The 25289-nt window shown below is 33.7% G+C and overlaps 1 protein-coding gene across 5 annotated transcripts in view; it reads right to left on the bottom strand.

Moving 5' to 3' along the window:
• Positions 1 to 25289, bottom strand: part of RIMS2 (regulating synaptic membrane exocytosis 2) — a 470156-nt gene that overhangs the window by 363581 nt on the left and 81286 nt on the right. For 3 of the 5 annotated variants that reach the window (XM_053661100.1, XM_037133385.2, XM_037133387.2), the window contains exon 2: positions 9768 to 9978. In XM_053661100.1, the coding sequence (XP_053517075.1) occupies positions 9768 to 9978 (211 nt within the window). Of the gene's footprint in view, positions 1 to 9767; positions 9979 to 24171; positions 24259 to 24657; positions 24691 to 25289 lie in introns of all 5 variants that reach the window. The other 2 variants (XM_037133388.2, XM_053661101.1) reach the window with 1 other exon arrangement.

A 25289-nucleotide genomic window follows, 5' to 3' on the forward strand; every position in this document is an offset into this window, starting at 1 on the left:
ATTCACCTTTTAAACAATACCCCTAGTTGTATATCTTGTGAAATTTCCTTGAACTCTGCAAAACTTTGTACGGTTTTCAAGAATTGAATAAAATAGCATAAAAAGCTTTCAACATAGTGTCTACAATAATTCTATAACTTATCTTCTAGCCTATTAAAACATAGGATATTGCACAGAGAAAGAAAATTGCATTCTTTACAATACTGTATTCTTGACTGCTCTGTTACAAGTGTTAAAACTAAAGATCATATAAAAGCTACTGTATATAGTCAAGTACAGCTATCTATTAACAACAATTCAGTCCAACAAAAATCATTTTTGCAGCGTTCATTGTGTATGTATCAGATACTACACTAGAAGTCTCGGGTGTAAAAAAAATGAGTAAGACAGTTTCTGACCTCAAGCAATTAAATGTAATGAGAGAGAAATAAATCATTGCCGAACAAAGAGATATTCTAAAAGCAAGAAAATAACAAAGCATTATGGAAAATGCAAATAAAAGAGAAAATACCAGGACTTGGAGAAAACATTAAGAGAAGGTTTCTGCAACATAAGCAGGGCTTTAAAGAATAATGAAGAGAATGTCAGCAGGACCAGTGAGAGAGAACATCTTATGCAAAGAAGATAGCATATGCAAAAAACACAAAAGCAAAAACAAGACTAGCATGTTTAGAACACAAGTAGTTAGTGATATGTAACTAGATTATAAATGATATGTTGGAACTAAAATGGTCCTGGTTAACTACATTGATATCTCTCTGGCAAAATCTCAGAAGCGTAACACTTTCACAAGGTAACTCACACTACAGAATTTTTTTTTAATTAAAAGAAAAAATTGAGCCCTGGCTGGTAGGGTTCAGTGGATTGAATGACAGCCTGAGAACTGAAAAGTCACCAGTTCCATTCCCAGTCAGGGCACATGCCTGAGTTGCAGGCCAGGTCCCCATTTGGGGGTGGGTGAGAGATCGATGTATCTCTCACACATTGATGTTTCCCTCCCTCTCTTTCTCTCTCTCTAAAAATTAATAAATAAAATCTTAAAATAAAAAAGTCAAGCAAAATTCTAAAAAGAAGAAAAAATTCATGTTATAACTAATAAATCTGCAAACAGTTAATCCCTATTAACAGATTAAAACAATTTCAATTTTAGTTATGACACATAAACAAAAACCTTAGCTAAAATATATCTTGAAATAGTAATGCCATCGTCTTTATTATCTTTTAATAGAAAGAAAAATAAGCACAAAACCTACCATATGATTTATAAATAAGACATATTAGCTGTTAAATGAACACTGAATGTTCACAATGCTACAATGTTCAAGCCCATTGGAAGGAGACAAGTCTGGAAGCAGAGAGAACTAGGAACTATTACAATATTTTGGATAAGAAACAAATGTCAGAGTAGTATGCATTATAGTACTAGCAAGAGGAATGGAAAGAAGTGATTTACAAGATACTGAGAAGTCAGTTCCCTTAGGACTTGACAGAGGAAGAAGCAGAGAAGTGCCACAGTCTGTCTTAGGCAACAGAGAGGATAAGAGGACAATTCTTTGGGGCAGAGGCAGGGAGGAGAGAACATATGAGAAGCAGATTTGGGAAAAATAATGAATTCAGGTGTAGATATGGTGAATTTGAGGTGCCTGTTAACCAGAGATTTCAGTAGGCAGCTATATAAGTGGATCTGGAACTCAAAAATAATATGGCTAGCAAAACAGTATCTGTAAATGATCAGTATATATGTAGTATTTAAAGTTATAAGAGTAAATAAAATACCTCAAGGAAATTGTTAAAAGAAAAAGAAAGAATGAGGATGATGACCCTAATCAAAATGCTTCTTTCTCTTTGAACTGGCAAACCTTCAGAAGAAAAGAAATTCAAAACAAAAGGATAAATATATCTTCTAATCAGATTTTAGGAATATAATCAAGTCAGAAGTTCCATTGTATTTGCAAACGTGATATTAAACTTTTTAACAATTAAATTGGAATTCGGTTCCTTGAAAATCAAAGGTAATGTACAAATATAAAATATTATCAAGGACCTTAATACAAAGACTGATGAAAATCTCATGTAAATATAAATAATAACCTACTATGGAGAAATATTTTTTATTTTAAACACATAGATAATTTGGATTTAAATGCATTTTCTTTAAAAGTGCATTTCTGCACTTCTTCTGACAAGTTTTGCACTTAAATTCTGATAAGTTTTCCTGTTTTATGTATTCCTCAAATTCCTACAAACACGGTTTTCTAAAATAGTGGTGTCCTCAACACTCCCATGTTACACAAATGTGGGAAGGGATATTAAACCAAAGCTTAACACATAATATCCTAGACACAGTAACAACAGAGAATTAATGAAGTTTCTCAATTACTTTTTAAAAAGTGTTTAAGTGGTAGAATATTTGGCTATATAATTTACTTTTCAAGTACTTCAAGAATTGCATAAGTAATCTAGTATTAATTTTAAAAATCACAAAATGTTAAACCATCCCCAAAAAAACCCTTACGAATCAGTTAGACTGATGCTTTCATTTTATAGATTTTAGCACAGAAGCACTAAGACATGACATAACACATCAAACAAAAGTCACACAATACCAGAGCAGGCACTAAACTTGGTTCTCCTAATTTCCTCAAACAATGCCACTCTTTTCCTGGAGAATGTCCAGTTTTTTTCCCAATATACTGGGGTATAGTAATTCCATGAAGTCTAAAGGAAATTTCATATGATATGCTTGCCTTTGATGTAAAGGGAATGATTGCATATTGCACCAGCATACTATCTATAGACTTGCAGATAAGCACAGTCATCTGAAATTTTAAGAAAAGAAAGGAACTGCGCAGAATACTGAAAAATACTTGTCATTATTTTATCTCTCAATGTACAATTTAAATATCAGTCATTAAAACCACTCATATAAATGATACCTAATGACTCATTTACTTCATTCAGGAGCATGTCAATATTATCATTCCATTCTTACCATCTGATATACTGAAAACACATATACCAATATATTTTAAAGGACTTTCTCAAGCATCATTCTCTCTTATAATCACTATAAAGTTATAATTCATTCTGCTTCAAATCTGATAATCAAAGATAGAAAGTTCATATCTGTAACATTTATAAATTAAACAATACAATTCCAAAAAAGTATGTTCTTTATCAAAATTAGATTAACCATTAAGCAGATGGTTAATTTTTCACACCAAAAATTAAAAGAAACAAAAAATGAATGATGCCACACATCAAAGCTTAAAATACTCCTTATTGTAAATTATCACCATGTCATTCTTAGTAGAGTCAGCATTCTATGATTACAAAATAATTTCTCCCTTATAAAGTCATCATTTTAAAATTTGACTAACTATATAGCTTTTATTAAGGGGGTATCATCTTAAAAGTAAGTTAATGGAAGCAATATTTCATAAAATTTTATATTTGAATTTCTGTATGTCCCTTAAGAATTAAATAATTTTTAAGGATGGCTCCATATCTAAGAGCCTCACAATTAAAACAAAAGATTATTTTATCTTGATTCTTAAAAGATTACTAGCCTAATTTTTAAATTGCTTTACAATTATGTTTTCAGCCATAAAATATCTGTGTTCTTATTACTCTACTTCATTAGAGTAGCATGACCAAATGTCACTGGGCCTAATCCGCTGGGGCCACAATAAATCAAAGACATGTGTTCACCAGCTACTGAAAGCACAAGCCTGCTAGTACATAATGATACAATTTGAAAAAAGAAATTGAACTCAATACTTTTTTTCATTTAGATTATAGACAAGCTTTATACATATCATTCAAATGAACACTATTCTAAGTAAGTTATGACACTCCTTTTTATCTTTATGGGCTCTTTATTCAGATGGCTGGTGATCTGAGATGGTGGGTTCATATCCAAACAGACCATCTTGCCTTCTCTCAAATTATGACACTTATGACAGGTTTCTTACCTCAATGAAAATATACAAAAATAACTGAAAAATCCAGGCTATCTTTCTTGAGCTAAGCCATATTTTTTATGTATTACTCCCTTGATACTTTCCTCATGTATATATCTGAGCACTCCTTCTATAAACCATCTCCACCAGACTAATCCACAACATACAGAATTTTATAGTAAATTAAATTGCAATCGATTTTCAAGGGGTATTCCAATTTTTCACTGTACTTAATTTATTGACTAAAACTTCACTCAGCATAAATGGACCTGTGTTAGAAATCAAGAAATATATTTTCAAGCAAACTATAATCAGATGTCATTAGAGACTTCTGCTTCTGACTTAAATGGGGTAGCAAGGGCTTAATTTTTCCACCTGCTTAAAATAAACAGACAAAAATAAATGAAAAGAATGGCTTCCAACACATTGAATACAGGCAACAAAAGACAGTGATAGATGGGGAAAAAAAACTATATAAGCTTTAAAACTGCCCCAGCTTACTGCCTTTGAAGATTTTTCAGGCAGCAGAGCAGTACAGAGGAACTGAAGTTCAGCTCACAAGACATCCTGAGTCTAATGAATTAAAACTGAGAGTCTGAGGAAGGCGACAATATGTCATAAGACAAGTTACTAGAAAAAAGAAAGCCACACTGAGAGAGAACCTCAGAGATCTGCACAGGGTCCCTTCAAGTAGTAATGATCAGCGAGCATGCCTGTGAAAAAAAAAAACACCCAATGGTGAAGAGAAAAATTATTTGGAAAGATTAAAGACAACAACTGATGTTCCTTCTCACCAGCAAGACTGGAAAAACCTCTGAATTCATGGGGCACTGGTTAAAGTACTCATGAAAGCTTTGCCTTAGTAGAAGAGAGTAATCAGTGTTAAACTGAGCCCTACTCCATACCCATCTCACAAATCATAAGAGATGCAAGTGTCAAGTTGTTTCCATATAACTGCATCCCAGACAAAGCTGAAGAAGAGTTATAGAAACACAAAAAATATCCAGCAACCAAGAAAGTAAAATTTGCGATGCCTGGCACCAGACAAAAGATACCAAGCCTGCAGAGTCAAGAAAATGCATCCCATAATGAAAATAATTAATCAAAACCAACACAAAACTGACAGAGCTGGTAGAATTAAGAAAGGAGAATATCAAAACAGTTATGATAGTGCATTCTATATGTTCAAAAAGTTAAATAGGTCAGGAAAGATACTAAAAAGCCCAAAATTGAGATTCTACTTCTTTTTATCTTCACCCAAAGACTTTTTTTTCAAGTGCTTTAAAAAAGAGGAAGGTAGAGAGGGAAGGAGAGACTGATGAAAAAGAGAAGCAGTAACTGGCTGCCTCCCGTACGCACCCAGACTGGGGATCACACCTGTCCAGACCAGGGATGGAACCCACAAGCCCGGTATGTGCCCTGACGGGAAATCGAACCAACAGCTTTCCAGCTATAGGAGGACATTCCAACCAACTAAGCCCTACCAGCCAGGGCTGAAATTCTAGATGTAAAAACTACAATGTCTAAGATTAAAAAAATACACTGAATGATAACATCAGATTTGGCATTGCCAAAGAAAAGATTAGTAAACTTAAAGGCATAACAACAGAAAAGTTATAAAACACAAAGTAAAATTTGGCTTAATGAAAAAAACATAAGTAAACTGTAAGACAACTTTAAGCAGCCTATTATGTGAATAACATAAGTCCCTGAAAGAGAAGAGAGGAGGGGCCAGCAAAAACACATGAAGAAAACTGGCCAAAATCTTCTAAAACCCTATGAAAACTACAAATTGACACATCCAAAAAACTCCAAACACAAGAAGCATGAAGAAAAATATATCAAAGATATGAATGATATCTCACTTCTCACTGGAAAAAATGAAAAGGAGAAAACATGAAACATCTTTAAATTTAATAAAAATAACTGTCAGCCTAGAATTCTATATGCAGCAAAAACGTCATTTTAAAAAACCCAAAGGCAGCCCTGGCTGGTGTGGCTCAGTGGATTAAGCACCTGACTGCAAACCAGAGGGTTGCTGGTTCAATTTCCAGTCAGGGCACATGCCTAGGTTGCAGGCCAGGCTCCCCCGTGTGGGAAGCACAAGAGGCAACCACACATTGATGTTTCTCTCCCTGTCTTTCTCCCTCCCTGCCCCTTTGCCTAAAAATAAATAAATAAAATCTTTAAAAAAAACCCAAAGGCAAAATTTTCAGCATAAAAAGTTGAAGCTGTTCGTCACCAGCAGATTGCACTACAAAAAAAAAAAAATGAAAGGAAATCCTCTAGGCTTATAAAATATAACACCAGATAGAAATACAGATCTATAATAAATAAATATCACTAGAAATGGTAACAACAAAAGCAAATATCTACTATTTCCCTCATGTAAAACTCATTAAAACTTAAAACTTTAAAACAAAATGAATAACAATGTGAGTGAGGGTTACAAAATAGGTGAAAGTAATACATAAAGTCCAAGAGTAGAGAAGTGGAAGTACACTATTGTAATATTCTTACACTATAATATATTGATACTTTGGTATAATATTAGTTAAGGTTGACTATGATAATTTAAAGATGCATACCACAAACCTGAAGCAATTATTAAAACAACAAAACAAAAAGTTACAGCTAAAGATCCAACATAGAAGTTAAAACAAAATGAAAAAATATTTGGTTAATCAAAACAAGAATGAAAAGAAAAATATAAACAGAAATCAGAGGGTACAAGTAGGAAAAAAAGGAAATGTTATAATAAAACATAATTATGTCAATATTCACATTAAATGTAAATAGTCTAAAGACATCAATGAAAAAGCAGAGATTGTCAAACTGGATAACAAAGCAAGACTCAATTATATGCCATTTATAAGAAAAGTACTTTAAATATGAAGACACAAAGAAGTTTAAAGTAAAAGAATGGAAAAGCATAAACTGTGTTAATATTACCCAATACAAATTTGGAGATGCTACATTAATATAATACAAAGTTAATTTCAGAACAAATAATATTACTGGGAATAAAGAAAGTCACTTAATAATGATAAAGAGGCCAATTAATTAAGAGTATACAATAATCTTAAATGCTTATGCATGTAAAAACAGACCCTAAAATTGTATGAAACAAAAACTGATAGAACTGCAAGAAGAAATAGATAAATCCAAGTATAGATATATGTATTTCAACATACCTCTCATAATAATTAATAGAATAGGAAAAAATGAACAGGGATGTTGTAGATTTGCATAACTCTATTAACAAATTTGACCTAATAAATAATTAAAAACACTTTGTCCAAAAATAGCAGAATATATATTCTTTTCATGTGGGACATTTACCAAAATAAGTCATTCTAGGCCATAAAATAACTATCAATACACTTCAAAAGATTCAAGGCAGCATACAAAGTATATTCTGGGAATACAATAGAATTAAATTAAAAATCATTAACAAAAAGATCTCTAAAAACTCCCAATATTTGCAAAATAAATAACATAAATATAAATTATCCATGGATCACAGAAGAAAAGGAAAATTATTTTTAACTGGATGAAAATTAAAAGACAACACAATTTTGGGGATACCACTGTAGTATCTAAAAGAAAGTACAGCATGTGATGCCTATATTAGAAAAGAAGTCTCACCGCAGTGACCTCAGCTTCCAGCTTAAAAATCAGAAAAACAAAACTGACCCCAAAGTACAAAGAAACAAGAAAAACCAAAGATGAAATTATTTATTAGAGAAAAAATCAGTAAAACCAAAAGCTGGTTCTTTAATAAATAAACAAAATTGATAAATATCTAACCAGACTGAGAGAGGAAACCAAATTGCCAATATCAGGAATGAAAGGGGTGGAATCACTACCAATACTACAGAATTTTTTTAAAAGATTTATTTATCTTTATAGGGGAAGGGAAGGAGAGAGGGAGAGAAATATCAATGTATGGTTGCCTCTCGTGCATCCCCTGCTGGGACCTGGCCTGCAATCCAGGCACGTGCCCTGACTGGGAATAGAACCGTGGTTGTTTGGTTTGCAGGCTGGTGCTCAATCCACTGAGCTACACCAGCCAGGGCCCAATCCTACAGAAATGAAAAGAGTAATAATGCAATACTGTGAACAAGTTTACACCAATAAATTTGACAGCTTATGAAAAACTAGACAATTACCTTGAAAGACACAAACTACCAAAACTCATTTAAGAAAAAATAATAACCTGAATAATCCTTTATCTTTAAAAAAACTAAAAATGTACTTTAAAACCTTCCCACGAAATAAAAAGGCATGCCAAAATGGTTTCACTGATGAACTCTGCCAAACATCAAAGGACAAGTAATACTAATTCTACACAAACTCTTCGAAACATTTAAGAGAAGGAACTACTTCCTAACTCATTCTTATCAGGCCAGCATTACCTGACATCAAAACCAAGAAAAAGACATTAGAAAAAAAGAAAACTACAGACACAAACCCTCATGAACACAGAAGCAAAGATTGTAAACAAAATGTGATCAAATCAAACTTAATACAAAAAAGGGATCGTCCATCATAACCAATGCGATTTATCCCAAAAACAGGGTTGGTTTAACATATCAATGTCCATCAATGAAGTTCACCACATTAACAACGAAAGAATAAAACACATTCCTAATCTCTACAGATGGAGAAAAAGCACTCGAGAAAATCCAACATATACTCCTGATGTTAAAAAAATCCTTTCAGAAACTAGGTGCTCAGAAACAGCACCTATGAAAAGCTGATAACCAACATAATTCTTAACAGTGAGAGACTGAATGCCTTTTCCCTAAGATCAAGAATCAGACAGGATGTCTGCTCTCACCACTTCTATTGAGAATTGCATTGCCGTGTCTAGCCAATGCAACTAGTGGGGAAAGACATAATCATGTAAACCAGGGTGAAAAATCAACAGATAGAAACAAAACAATGAGAAATGGGAGCAAAAAGGAAGTATAGAGAACTGAAATCTCATAAGGGAACAAAATTAGCACTTTTATGCCTAAGTAATGTATGTAAAGATATCGGCTTATTATTTAAAAGCCATCTAAGTAAAATAATGATTGATAAGATACTAGTGAGGAGATAAAAATTCTAAAGAACTTATTAAGACAAAGATTTTAAAAAACTGTGTTTACTAATTTCAACATATATTCTTTAGGCAGCATTAACATTGTTCTAAAGGGGATGGATGAACTACAAAAATCTAGTATAAATGCAAAACACCTCCTTAACATTTCTTCTTAAAATTCCATAGTATAATGTTTATTTCATTAATGTTAAGACAAAGATAAAAGGTAATGCAGCTTTAAAAGCTTTAAAATTATGGAACACAATATCTCCAAACTAGAAAGAGGCTCTTTCAAAAGGAAATAAAACAGGAGCCAAAGGAAGAGTATATCTACAAAGTTTATAAAATTATGTGTGGCAATGGAAAAGGCTGTGTCACAACTCTAATATTAATCAGTTCTGTGACTTTAAAAATGAACTTTCTGCACCTATAAAATAAAGGAATTTGACCATTTGGCCTCTAAATTCTATTCATCATCTTTGAGAGCCTAAGATTCTATGTTTCTAAACAAAATCATAAGCTAAAAGACATAAACAATGAAGCAAATATATTTTTAACACACAGAAATAAATAAAAATTTCTTTTAAGTAGAATGAAGATACTAGAAAAGGTTGTTTATTGGTTCAGCTGAATATTAATTTCAGTTGTCTTTTAAACTTTACTCACAATAAGCTTAATTGTAAGAGAATTATTATGTGTGATTTTCATTTCTGTACCTTGTTTGAGCGTAATGACACTCGACCTCCACAACGTGCACAGAACTTTGTTTGGCAATACGAACAGTTATGGCCACACCCATCAGCAAACTTTGTCTTGTGGCAGATACCACACGTTGGAGCATCACCCTTCTGTTCTTGCTGCTGCTGTGATTCTTCTCCCATCTTCTTTACTTGTTCCTTATACATTTCAAACTGCTGATGAAGTTTTCTGCAAAGAAAAATAAGAAAAAATTGGTTTCCTGATGCTCTCAAAAAAATAACTATCACTACAATCTGTAGACACAGTTTCATATAAAAAAATCCACAAAGTGAGAAAAGAATAAAAATTTAATTTTCTGATAATGGAATAACATCATACGTGATGCAACCAATTATGCCTTCTGATATACATATTAATTTAACAACAAATTAATACAATATATGTTTATGGAGATATTTCTTTGAATATAATTATAAAATGTCTACCTACCATTTGCAATATATTTTCAGTCAAACACTCCAAAATATGTACCATATTATTTTCCAACAGTTTAATTTCAAAATAAAGGGAGCTAATTTGACTTACACAATGAAGCCAAAACTTATGAAACTCAAATCACTGAGACAGAATCTCAGCTTAAGTGATCTTAAGAATGTAGACAGAGGGGAACACATTGAGTGAGCGCTCTCACCATTTAAACCTGCTCAATAGTTTGGACATCAGTTGCCTATAAAAACACTGAAATATTAGGATCCTACAAAATAAAGATGAGCAAAGAAAAGTAAGGCCAAAATTTATTTTAAAGATAAAGGATAAGAAGGAAGACACTTGGTAAAATATATTATTTACTCTAGTTAAAAATAGTGATATAACTTTCAGTTTCATTGTTTTATAACTTGAAAATGTTTGGAGACTATTATTAGTTTCAATTAGGATTTACAAAGATACAAATAATGTCACTCCCATTCCAAACCTATCTGAATTCCTGACTTGACTGGTGATTTAATCCCCAGCACTAATGGTCTGACAGAAAAGGCATGTCCACTTTAAAACATAAATACTATGCAAAACCATGAGACTCAGGGGGAAATAACAAGGATTAAACAACCTATTGTCAAGAGATAAAATAACCAATATCATTACATTCAGAGATGACAAGGATAATGAAATTATCAGACATAGACTTTTCAATAATTAAAATTGTTAAGGCAAAAGATATATAGAAAAAGGTGGATGATACGCATAAATAGATGGGGTATTAAAGCAGAAAGATGAAACTGTTTAGAGTCAAATGGAAATTCTAAAAATATAAAACATATATTAGAGATGAAGAATTTCTTCCATAAGCTCATGAGCAGGCTTGAAAAAATGTAAGGAAAAGATCAATAAATTTTAAAATAAGTAAATAAAAATTATCTCGACTAAAAAAAAATTTATGAGAGAGTTGAAGGAAAAAAAACAGAGCATCCAAGAGTGATCCAAGAGCTACACTGATCTGACATGTGAGACCAGAGCTCCAGAAGAAGAAAGAAAAATACACAGCACAGAAAATATTTGAAGAGATGATGATGTCCATGAATTTTCCAAAACTAATGAAACCCACCAAATCACAGACACATGAATCTCAGAGAATCCTTTGTAGAACAAATACTAAATACACACACATACACACAGACCCATAGACACGTCATAGTTAAACTGATAAAAACCAAAGACAAAAACTATGGATGCACTAGACAAAGTGACACATTATGTGAAGAGGTGAATGATAACAATTATAAATTATCCTTCAGAAACCATGCAAGTTAATAGACTTTGGAGTAACAGCTACATAAAGTACTAACAGAAGAACTGTCTACCCAACACCCCATATGCAGTGAAATTATGCTTCAAAAGAAAATAAAGGCAAAATAAATACTTTTTCAAGCAAATAAATGTTGAAATAATTCATTGTCAGAAGACCCTAGATGCAAAGAATTTAAAGTAAGTTTTTTAGACAGAAGAAGTATGATACTACTTATATGTATCATATAGAAACATTTTCAAAAACTAAAAGGAGAAAGTTGAACCCAAAAAAGTAGAGGAATGGAAAAAAAAGATTTGAAAAGAAATCAATGAAACCAAATGCTATTCTCTTAAAAACTTCAATAAAATTAATAAAACTCTAGGCACAATGATCAAGAAAAAGAATGAAAAAGAAAAATTACCTATAGAAACAAAAACAATATCCCTACAGACTCCATGATTAAACAAAATTAAATTTAAAGGATTATAAGAAAATGCTGCAAATGATTCTATGCCATAAATTCTACAACTTACATGAGAAACAGACTATTTCCTTGAAAGACAGAACTTAGAAATTAAATTAGCACACCTCACTCAAGAAGACATAAATAGTCCTGGCTGGCATACCTCAGTGCATTGAGTATGTGCCCGCAAACCATAGGATCACAGTTCGATTCCCAGGCAGGGCACATGCTTGCGTTGCAGGCCAGTTCCCAGCAGGGAACGCATGAGAGGCAACTATACATTGATATTTCTCTCCCTCTCTTCTTCCCTTCCTCTCTAAAGATAAATAAATAAAATCTTTTTTTAAAAAAGAAGACATAAATACCTTGACAAGTCTTGTATCTATTAAATAAATTTAATTCATACTATAAAACCTTTCAAAAATAAAACCAGTTTTCTATGACTTCATCAGTGAATTCCACCAAACATTTAAGGAACAAATAATACCAATTCTACATAATCTTTTCCAAAATATAGAAAAGAAGGAAGTATTTTCTAATTACTTTCCTAAGGCCAGCATTAGTTGGCTACCAAAACCATACAAAGATATGACAAGAAAACTATAAATAATATTCTTCATGAAAAGATGTAAAAATTCTCAATACAATATTAGCAAGTCAAACCTAAAAATAAGTTAAAAAGTAATATATCATATACAGGTGATGATTATCCTGGGACTACAAGGTTCATTCCAATTTCTAAATTTAAGCAATGCACAATAAAAAAAGGACTCACTGACAAGGGACAACAGTACAGTAATTGCAGGGCCAGGGCGGTGGGGGGTGTGGGGTGTGCAGGGGTGTCCAACCCGCAATGCGCAGACCACATGTGGCCCAGAATGGCTGTGCATGTGGCCCAACACAAAATTGTAAATTTACTTACAACCTTTTTTTGCTCATCAGTTTTCATTAGTGTTTGTGTATGTAATGAGTGGCCCAAAACAACTTTTTTTTTAAAGATTTTTATTTATTTATTTTTAGAGGGGAAGGGAAGGAGAAAGAGGGAGAGAAATATCAATGTATGGTTGCCTCTCATATGTTCCCTGCTGGGAACTGGCCTGCAGCCCAGGCATGTGCCCTGACTGGGAATCAAACCGCGATACTTTGGTCCGCAGGCCCGCGCCCAATCCACTGAGCTACACCAGCCTGGGCCCAAGACAACTCTTCTTCTTCCAGTATGACCCAGAGACGCCAAAAGTTTGCATACCCCTGTAAGAGGACTAAATTGTAATGGGAAAAAATACAATAAAAATTAAATGAAAATAAAATAAAATAAATGTAAGCAATGTAATTCACCATATTAACACACTAAGGGGAAAGAAACATAATTATGTCAAAATATGCTAGAAAGCACTAGACTCAGCAAACTAGTAATGGAAAGAAACTTCATTAATGCAATAAGGGTATCTACAGAAAAGCCTACAAATATTTGGTATTGTAAAAGACTGAATGCTTTCCCCTGAAAATCAGAAACAAAGAAGGTGTCCTCTCATCTTCTCATAATTGACATTGGACTGAAAAACGTAGCCAGTGCTTCAAAGCAAGTAACAAAAATAAAAAATTGTGTGCAGATGGCATAATTGTCTTTGTATAAAATCTAAAACTAACTACAAAATATCTCCTGTGATAAATGCATTTAGTAAGGTCATAAGATAATAAGCTGAATATGCAAAAAAATTATATCAGTGTGTACTAGCAATGGACAATTGAAAATGAAAATTTCAAAGCGTAGTCTCACATTATTTACATAGACAAAATATGAAAGCAACCAAAATGTTCATTGGCCAACAACTGGATAAAAAAGATGTGGTATATACTCACACTGGAATATTACTTGGCCATAAAAAATGAGTTCTAGCTGGTATGGCTCAGTGGATTGAGTGCTGGTCTGCAAACCAAAGTGTTGCTGGTTTGATTCCCAGTCAGGGCACATGCCTGGGCTAACGGCCAGGTCTTCAGTTGGAGGCATGCGAGAGGCAACCACACACTAATGTTTCTTTCCCTCTCTTTGTGTCTCCCTTCCTTTCTCTCTAAAAATAAATAAATAAAATCTTTAAAAAATGAAATCTTACCATTTGTGACAATATGAATGGACCTAGAAGGTATTATGCTAAGGTAAATAAGTCAGAGTAGATAAATACCATAGTATTTCATTTACATGTGGAATCTAAAAAACAAGATAAATGAACAAGCAAGACAGAAACAAATTCATAGATGCGAAGAAGAAACTAATGGTTGCCAGATAGGAGTATTGTGGAGATCGCTGGAAAAGGTGAAAGGATTAAAAAATACAAATGGCAGTTACAAAATGGTTATAGGGATGTAATGTACAGCACAGGGACAGTCAATAATGCTGCAATAACTAGGTATGGGGCCAGGTGGGCACTACAATTACTGGGGGATCACATCGTAAGTTATAGAAACATCTGACCACTAAGTTGTGTACCTAAAACTGACATAATATTGAATGTCAATTGTAATTGGAAAACTTTCACAAAATTTTGAACAATAGGACTTCCGCCAAGATGGAAGCATAGGTGGAGACGCCGTGCTTTCTCACACAACCAAGTTTAGAGACAACAAAATATTAGCAACAGAAAACACAGCCAGAACATAGAAAATTGAACTTTTCGGAAGTCTGATAACAACGAATTCTTCAGCCTGACCGATAAGAGGGGTGAAGCCAGCAGCTGGTGAAGCGGGGTTGCACAGGAAAACTCAGTCAGACGGACTCAGGCGCTCAGATCCCAGGCGTGGTGTTGCAAAGGGTGGACCCAGTGAGCGACCCAGTGAGCGACCCAGTGAGAGACCGGTGGACCCAGCGAGGGCGCAGGGCAGTGGGTTGACTGTGGTGGCACATTCCTACGCAGATAGACCGGTGGGGGAGTGGGTGGTGAGACCGACTGAGCAGGCCCCAGCAGTGGAGGACACAGAGGGGGCCGCCATTTCCCACTCTGACCCCGCCCCCACATACAGCATCACAACCCAGCAACCCTGCCCTGGTGGCCCCACCCCACCCCACCCCTAAGGCTCCGCTCCTCATACTTAACAGGCACGAACAGACCAAAAATGGCTCAAGAAGATCTCAAGGCCCCAGAGCCCATAACTCTAAGCAAAGAAGAAATAGCAAAACTTTCAGATGCATAGTTAAAAGCACTGGTGATCAGGATGCTCACAGAACTGGTTGATTTTAGTCACAAATTAGAGGAACATATGAAGGCTAAACTAATTGAAATGAAGGGAACTGCACAGGAAACCAATAGTGATGGAAAGGAAACTGGGACTCAAATCAATGGAGTGGACCAGAAGGAAGAAAAAAATGACCAAACAGGAAAATATGAAGAAACAAGAATTCAAAAAAATGAGGAGAGACTTAGGAACCTCCAGGACATCTTTAAACATTCCAACATCTGAATTATAGGGGTACCAGAAGGGGAAGAGGAACAGTCACGAGTGGAAACCTTATTTGAACAAATAATAAAGGAGAACTTCCCCGTTCTGGCAAAGGAAATAGACTTCCAGGAAATCCAGGAAGCTCAGAGAGTACCAAAGAAGTTGGACCCAAGAAGGAACACACCAAGGCACATACATATATTACATTAGCCAAGATTAAAATGAAGGAGAGAATCCTAGAAGCAGCAAGAGATAAGGGGACAGTCACCTACAAAGGAGTTCCCATCAGACTGTCAGCTGATTTCTCAAAAGAGACTTTACAGGCAAGAAGGGGCTGGAAAGAGGTAATCCAAGTCATGAAATCCAAAGACCTACACCCAAGATTACTCTATCCAGCAAAACTTTCATTTAGAATGGAAGGGCAGATAAAGTGCTTCTCAGATAAGATCAAATTCAAGGAGTTCATCATCACCAAACCCTTATTATATGAAATGTTAAAGGGACTTATCTAAGAAAAAGAAGATAAAAAAGATGAACGGTGAAAGGACAGCAAACTCACAGTTATTAACAACCACATCTAAAACAAAAGCAAACTAAAAGGACAGCTAGATCAGGAGTGGAAACATAGAAATGAAGATCTCATGGAGGGTTAGCAACAGGGGAGTGGGAGGAGGAGAAGGAGGGAGAAGGTACAGAAAATAAGTAGCATAGACGGTAGATAGAAAATGGATAGGGGTTGGGCAAGAATAGTATGGGAAATATAGAATCTAAAGAACTTGAGATGCATGGTCATAAACTAAAGGGGGGGAATGGGAGGGTGGAGGGGAGTGAAGGGGGAAATAGAACAACTGTAATGGCATAATCAATAAAATAAAAATTTAAAAAATATTTTTGAACAATAAGTAGTCTGCAATGGCATAAAATAAAAGACTAGGGTATAAATCTAACAAAATATGTATAGGCTTTTTATGGAGAAAACTATAAAACACAGACAAAAAGAATCAAATAAGATCTAAATAATATAAGAAATATACTGTATTCATCAATATTAAGATATCAATTCTCAACAAATAAATCTATTAATTCAATATCATTCCAATCAAAATCTCAGCATAATTTTTTCAGTAATTGACAAGCTAACTCTAAAATTTATATAAAAAAGCAAACTTCTTAGAATAGGCAAAATGTTTTGAAAAATAAGAGACTGAAGGACTCACAACACCTGATTTCAAGACTTACCATAAAAGCTACACAAGTAATCAAGTCAATATGGTAATGGCAAAGGAGAAACACATCCCACTGGAACAGAATAGAGTCCAGAAATTGTCCAATACATGAATGGTCATTTTTTTTAAGTTTCCAAAATAACTCACTTGAGAAAAAAATAGTCTTTTAAGCAATGGGACATTCATGTGTAAAAAAGTAAATGGAAATCCATGTGTAAAAAAATAAGCCTTAATTCCTACCTCACACTGTACATTAAAATTAACTCAATATATCAGAACTATAATCAATGGACTACAGAAATAAATATAATGACTGAAACTATAAAACTTCTAGAAGACAACATTGATAGAAATTGTGCTCTTGGGTAAATAAAGGCTTCTTCAACGGATGTAAAAAGTATAAGCCATAAAGCAGCCACTGACGATACATAAGTGTATGAATACAGCTGTGCTGTGTTCCAATAAAACATTTTTATGAACACAAATTTGAATTTCATGTGATTTTATAGTGACAGAATAAACACCATCATTTAAAATTTTTCATACAATTTTAAGTATAAATACCATTTTTAACTTAGTAGTTATATAAATAATAAGCAGCAGGCTAGATTTGGCCCATGGGCCATCATTTGTTCATTTCTATACTATATGATTCCATTTATATGACATTCTGGAAAAAGCAAAATTTTAAGTACAGAAATCAGATCAATAAGTGTTAGGGGCTGAAATAAGATAAGGCGCATAAAATTGCAAGTGGGCAAAAAAAACTTTTAGGGGTAGGAAATATTCTGTTTTAATTATGGTGATATACTACTGTATATGTTTCTCAAAATTCACTGAAATGTTTATCTCAAAGTGGCTAATTTTACTGTAAATAAGTTATACCTCAAGAAACCAGACTTTTTAAAAAAGTCAGTTTCACAGTGCTAACCTTAAGTCATGTAAATCAAAAGAGGAGCTCTGTGAATGAGTCCTTATATCTAGTTAATCTCAAAGCATACCTCCCTTTTTCACACATACCAATAAATTCAAATAGCCGTGCCAGTTTTATTCAGTTAATATGCTGTTTTTGCCTGATGATCTCCAACCAGGTTTAAGTAAAGCTTTGCTAACACAAAACAAGCACAAACCACTATAGGAGGCTCAAGCCCACAGAACATGTACAAGAACATGCATGATTTTAACTGGACTATTGATTGAGCTCTACAACAGAGTATATCTTTCAATGTCTTGGATACGTTGTACATTGCTACTGCATAGCTGTTGATACACTTATGATCTCTGCCATACCACTCAGGAAATGGCTGACCCTCACTGAGAGTAAGAGGAAGAAGGCAGAAAGAAGAAAATTAGAAAGAGCAGTGCTTTGTTTCAGTTGGAGAGAAACTGGAATGCTTACCGGGCAAGTTACCAAGGCACACAGGAACAAAAAGCAGAGGTCTAGCTTATGTGAACTGGGCTACAGTATAGTGCCTCCAGGGAAGCACGAGTCCTGCTTCACATAGGGGAAGATGGCCAGTCACATTAGTAGCAAAGTTGGTAATGTTTTTCCATACTGCTAGATTAAGAACTATTTAAAATCCTTTAACAATATGAACTATAGTAATTCTGAGACCATGGCATCGAGGTTTCAGGGTGGGATCAAATGGTCCCAATTGTGGGAAGAACAGATACAGAAACTGCACTCCAGATAGGGCCTGACCATGATAATTTGAGTAACCTGAAATACTAATTAGAAAGAACATAAGCACCTCTATGTTCACTGCAGCTTTATTTACAATCGCCAAGATACAGAAGCAGCCCAAGTGTCCATCAATAGATGAGTGGATAAAACAACTATGGCACACTTATACGATAGACTTCTACTCAGCAGTAAAGAGGATGAAAATTTACCCTTTGCAACAGTATGGATGGACCTGGAGAACATTATCAAGAACCAAACTCCAAATACAATGAAAGGTCTAAAAGATCTTAAATATGTAAACTCAAATATATAGCCTTCTAGTTATATAAATCAAAAGTCAGATAATATCTTCTGTAAAGATCCGGATGGTAAATATTTTAAGCCTTATGGGCACGGAGTCTCTGTCACAAATACCCAAATCTTCCGGTGGAATGTGACAGCAGTCAGAAAAAACATGCAGACAAATGAACTTGACTGTGTTCCAATAAACCTTCATTTACAGAAACAGGCAGCAGGTAGGACTTAAACCACAGGCCATATTTTGCAAATCCCTGATTTATATAAATAAAAGAATCAAAGACATACTCATATTTAATTTAAAACTCTTATTATAAATGAATATTTAAGAGACATATAAAATAATATATTAATTTAGAAATATGGCCTTTTCTATTTTATTTCATAAAGCTCTATTACAATCCAAATTTTTAATGTATATTCTCTGTATCAATGTCTCCACCATCACTAAAGCAACTCATTGAACTCAGTGTTGCCCAAAATAAATTTTCTTCACTTCTGAGATATTTGACAAAACTAAACTTTTCAATCTGTTAGTTCAAGTTAATCCTACTATTCCTGGAACTTTTATACCCAGCCACATAGATTTTTGTTGCTACTGTTTTCTCGTTTATCTAATAGGTATACTTTTGTGATCTCCTTAAACTAACAACTTGCGTTACTACTTTTTTAAAGTAATCTTTAAAGGTTTGTTTACTACAACTTCCAACACCAGCCATCACTAATTTCTAGACTGATGCTAAATTTCTTTATCTCCTATCACAAATTCCATCAGGTACAGTATTTCCCCCCTCACCACAGGACATACATTCCAAGGCCCCCAGTGGAGGTCGGAATCCACAGATAACACTAAACCTTATCTATACTGTTTTTACCTATCTACATGATAAAGTTTAATTTATAAATCAGACACAGTAAGAGATTAAGAACAATAACTAGTAACAAAATAGAATAATCATAACAATGCCCTGTAACTTAGAAGTTATATTTATGTTCAGGTTTTCCACCCACAAATCTGATGAGTTTTCTATTTTAACTAATAAGCAATTATCACACATAGTAGCCATAACTTTTTTAGTTTGAAGTGAAACAGCAAAACTAACACAAATGTTTTTTGCCTTCTTCACAATCTAATAGAAGATTCATTCTTACTGTGGATGCTAGCAACATCGACACATGATTTTTTCTCTTTCCTTAAGTCTACAACTCCCATACTTCCACTTAAAGAAAGCATTTTTTGGCTTCTCTTTAGCTATCTAAAATGCCAGCGTCAGTACTCTTGTACTTTAGGACCATCACTAAGTACGTAAGGGTTATCGGAACACAAGCACTGTCATTCTGATAACTGACATGGCTACTAAGTGACTAAAGGGGTGGGTAACACACACAGGGTGGACACACTGAACAAAGAGATGAGGCACATCCTAGGCAGGACAGAGTGGGACAGCAGGAGATTTCATCACACTAGTCAAAATGGTGTGTGATTTAAAATGTATGAATTGTTTATTTCTAGAATTTTCTATTTAATATTTTCAGCCCGTGGTTGACAGCTGGTGACTGAAACCGTGGAAAGCAAAAACATGGATACTGGGACTAAAGTAATCTCTATATGCAGAGATATGATTGTTTGAGGTCTTTTCAGGATAACGTGTCTTCTCCAAGAAGTACTTTGTAACGCAAACTAAAGAAATTAAGGGCTTCTCAATTTCTTGAGAAGATAAGGTAGATTTCTTAATAAGATTGATTTTTATAACAATGAAAAATAAAGCAACTTCCTTTTATTAGAAGGATTTCACAAAAATAAAGAACTCCATATATTCAGAATATAGAGTACTCTGGCTTTATAGCTTGTTTTGATACCTGGCAAAATGGATCTTCCTCCTTGTTCCTTCTGAAAATTGTTGACTATTTCTAAACATTTTTCATCCATATAAATATTTTAATCCTTTTACCAAGTTCTCTTAAAATCCTGGTGGAATTTTTATTGAAATTGCATTACATTTATACGTTAGTTTTAGGAGAATTGACATCTTAACAATGTTGAGTCTTCACTCCTACAAGTACAGTGAGACCATTTAGTGACAATCCTCAAAAATAGTAACTGCCTATGCATCCAGGAAAATTTTTAACTAAAATTTTTCCACTTTAACTTGCAATCTACCCCCCAAAAAGTCCAGGCATAGACCTGTATTTCAATTTGATTGGCTCCCTTTGTAATAGTTTCTGTTATACTATGTTTTGTATTTATTTTGACCACATTTCGAAACATTATCTTGAGACAGAGCCTATAGGGTCCATCAATTTGTCAAAATACAGATTAAGGATCTCCATAAGATATTCTCATGATCTATATGTTGTGTCAGAAAAAAGTAAAAGCAAGAAAAACACCTGTATAACCAGTGCATAAGGCCAATATAACCATGATACTTTGTACTTTGTATTTCTATAACTCCTCATTATTCTATTCTCACTGCACTTCAGTATCACCTCCTTGGGAAGGTATCCCTTAACATCTCTGATTATGGCAAATTCTTCTTTTAAATAGTTTCAAAGCACTGTAGTATATTGCATGTCCACAACTAGGCCTTTTATTAAGATATATGATTATTTGACTTATGACTAATATAATCCATGGGGATTATTTTATCTGTTTCTGCTCTCTATCTTATCCCATTGGCTGACCATAGCCAACATCTCTATAAATACTAACCAAATACTATAATTAATGAAGAATAAATAAATGTATATTGTGTATGTATTATTTAATGTGATACAGCAAAAATATTAAAGTTAAATATGATCCAGTCCTGTCATAAGTAAGAAAAGATAGACAAGTATAGACAAATATAGACATGAGATGAATATAAGCAAATTACAATATAAGGCAAAATGAAAGAGGACAAAATAAAATTAAAAGTATGCCATGGCTGGTATAGCTCAGTGGATTGCGCATGAGCTGTGAACCAAAGGGTTGCCAGTTTGATTCCCAATCAGGCACATGCCTGGGTTGTGGGCCAGGTCACCAATGGGGGTCACATCCCCACTGGGGGCCACATGAGAGGCAACCACACACTGATATTTCTCACCCTCTCTTTCTCCCTCCCTTCTCCTCTCTAAAAATAAATAAAATCTTTGATGTAGAAAAATTAAATTAAATTTAAATTATTTAATTTGTATATGAAGAAATTTCTGCAATGGTTGAATGAACTTAAACTGAAACAAATGGCTCAATCAATTTCTATGCCTCAAAATTTATAACAAGTCAAATTTAGATACATTTATACCTATAATCTCACATGAATTACCCAAATCAAATTAGTAAACCTTCCTCCTACATTAAAAAAACCATGAAATAAACAAACTCCAAAAAATACAGAGCACAAGAAACCTACATTATTATAGCTTTGAAAAACCATGAAATGGGATTTATATAGATTATTGTCTAGGAAATGTTAGATTTGTAGTACTATCTGAAAGAATTTTTATTTAATTGTTCTGCTACAGAAATGTTTAAACAGAATACAAAAAAGCCCTATTTTTAACATTTACAAATTAAAATACTTGGAATTCAGCTCTCAGAAATAACTTTATCAGATCAACAAACAGAAAGTAAGCAGAAGTTACTCTACAAAATAGTATTCACAGAGAAACAAATGACTCAGAAAGAAGTCTTAGAACTCTCACCAGAGAGAAGTGAAGATTCAGAAGTGACCCTGCTCTGTGGATCAGAAAGATAAAGGAAAGCTCCTAGAAAATTATACATCAGAAATCATAACAAGAATTTAAGATAAAGTAACTATTGAGAGAATCTATTAATTCTGAATTTTTAACTCTGCATAAATTACAGAGCAACAGGAATGAATGAGTCGTCCAACAAACTTTAATGGAAACAATCTCCATTAATAATTAATCAATAATTTTTTTAAACACCTGAAAGTACATTTTTCCTCCAACCATCTTCCTATCCACTTATTCCTTCCTATTTATTATTGAAGTAAAGCTCTTTCTTTTCAAATTTGCCTTGATTTTTGTTTGTGCCAATCAAATGTCACTTTGTTTCAACTGATATCACTTTTTTACAGTTACTAACAAAATGACTATTTAATAGTCATTGTAATCCACTACATAATAAAGCTTAAACTTGATTAGTCTCTAAAACTCACAAACACTACACTATACATAACTGGTCATTTAAAACCAAAGCAAAGTTGCATCTAATTATATTTTGCTATTGATTTTCTATATTAATATATGATTCAGGGCCTTAGGGGGAAAAATCAGCAAAACAATGACAGTGTGTGCCATTCTGATACAATTTTTGCTAATCAGAGAAAAAATTCTTTCCATTCCTTGGGACATGGTATTATTATGTTATAAAAAGATAAAATGTAAAGTCAGTTGGCATCCACTAGATGCCAATGATGAAAGAGTAGATAGGTCAAACAGGTCTTGAATTCAACTAGCTCATATACAGCAGCAGTTCCAATGTTAGAACTATACACCAACTACTAGCAGTATATCACAACATAGCTTTACTTCAGTTGAAATTGAAACAATGACAGAATTTTAAATAAAATGCACACAAGGTAACAAAGTATGGGTAGATTACTCCCATGGTAAAAGTGAATGCTTTTCTGTTGCATTTTAGGGCTTCTAGCAGTCACTCTCGTTCTCTTCTAGAGTTCACGTCCTTCTCAATCTGCCCATGCCTACAACCAAACCATCTTCTCTGTGAACACAACTCCTACTTTTAAAAGTACAGAGGTCTGGGTGGTAAGAGCACTTCTGAGTAAGATGGATGTTTCATCAGGAGACTAGAACTGAAACATACACAGTCTTCCTCACATTCTCAGAGTTACTTTCAAATCACAACATAAATAATATGTCCTGCACAAAGTTAAAAAGATACAAGTGTGAACAACTTCTTAAATAATAACAAAAATAAAAGCAACGGACCCCTTTTTAATGTCTCATGTCAACATGAGAATAAATTGCTGCTTTCCCAAATGATGATATACCATCCTAGTGAAATGTTCAGTGAAAAGAGGACTCGGTAGTCAAGAAAGTTTATTAAACATTGTATGTTCTAACAGTTCTGGAACACATTAGAAACTCAGAAGTACTACAATAAAAAACAGCGCTTACCCTTTTTAAAAAGAATCTTTCCAAAACTACTGACCAAAGACTGAATTTGGGAATTAATAACTCTTAATGTCTTCTGGAATTTTTTTGAAAGAAAATACTTTGCAATATACTGCACTATTGGAGAAAGATATTTTATTGCATAAATACATTTTACATTATTTATATGAAAACTGGAGGGGAGTTATCTCTTTGTTTTTACCATCCTATAAATTACCCTTGTATTCTTTTTAGATTTCTATGGGACAATTAAAGATTAAAGTATCAAACTCATAACTTAACAAATTTCATTTCTGTGGAATAGTATTCCAAGGGCAGTATTTTAAACATACTCTTTCGCATGTTATACTATCAGAGATAATATTTAGTCTATACAGATCAGCTTACTTACGTCTGGGGCTCCTTTTCATTTTGTTGTTTTTGCTGGGGCTGAAGAACGTTATTTACCAGTTCAGTGATCCCACTAAAGGGAAACCACCTGTTTAAATAAGCAAATAATGTGACTGAATAACCAAATGAATAACAATGTAGGTCAAATGTTTTCTTATCGATAATAATAAAAATACACAGGCACAAAAGCTACAGCCAATGGAAATGTGAGCTCCAGTTATCACCCAGGCAGTCAGAATGTAGGGAAATCAAGTTTGAACACTTAACCAGTCCAAAAGCAGGCAGCAAAAAACTACATCCAGTCAGTATGTGGATGAAGTAAAAAACTGCAGGCAGCTCTCTTACAAGCCAGAGAGTCAGAAAGCAGAAGACACACTAGCTGCAGCCTATCCAGTATTAGAGTAAGCTAATACCATCCAAGGTGCAGAAAGCAGAGTATGGCAAAGGTACAGAAGTCAAGCCTACTGCACTCAATACATTTACTTACTGTGTCGGTTGTGGTTTGTGTTCTTCTTTGACCCTAAAAAGATAAGTTTGCACAACTGAGTGCACTGTACTAGCAAGAAATGTCTATCTACAGATTTGCAGTCATATAAAAGTAAAAACTGAGGTGTGTTACATTGAAAGGTTAGTGCTTTGCTATACATTGGAATTATACATTTGAATTAATTTGGCACAAGAAAAAGGACAAGTTGAATCATTTGATCTTAAGAGAAGACTAATATTAAAACTCTACTGCTGTTCTAAATGATTTCATGATTTAGTATGCAAGTTTTCTGTATAGTTTATTGATATCGATATTGGTGCTTTTAAAATAATTATTCTAAGGTATCATATTAAACACAGTTATATATGGTTTACTGAAGACAGATTTCCTCTTTATTTTTACAATTTCTTCATTAATATAAATTTAAGCAAAAGCCTAATATTTTAAATAAAATATAAGGATTTATAAATGTATCTTTAAAGTCTTACAAATAACTGTATTTACTGATTAAAGGGGCAGTTAAGGGAAATGGGGAAGAGGGGATGTATCCAATCTATCTAAAATAGCTACTAAAATAAGTATGGACATTAAATTTCAAACATTCGTAAGCTAAAGTAAATTATTCATATAAC

This window comes from Artibeus jamaicensis, unplaced genomic scaffold, assembly GCF_021234435.1.
Source record: "Artibeus jamaicensis isolate MK-2021 breed Jamaican fruit bat unplaced genomic scaffold, CSHL_Jam_final scaffold_916, whole genome shotgun sequence".
Classification (NCBI taxonomy): Eukaryota; Metazoa; Chordata; class Mammalia; order Chiroptera; family Phyllostomidae; genus Artibeus; species Artibeus jamaicensis.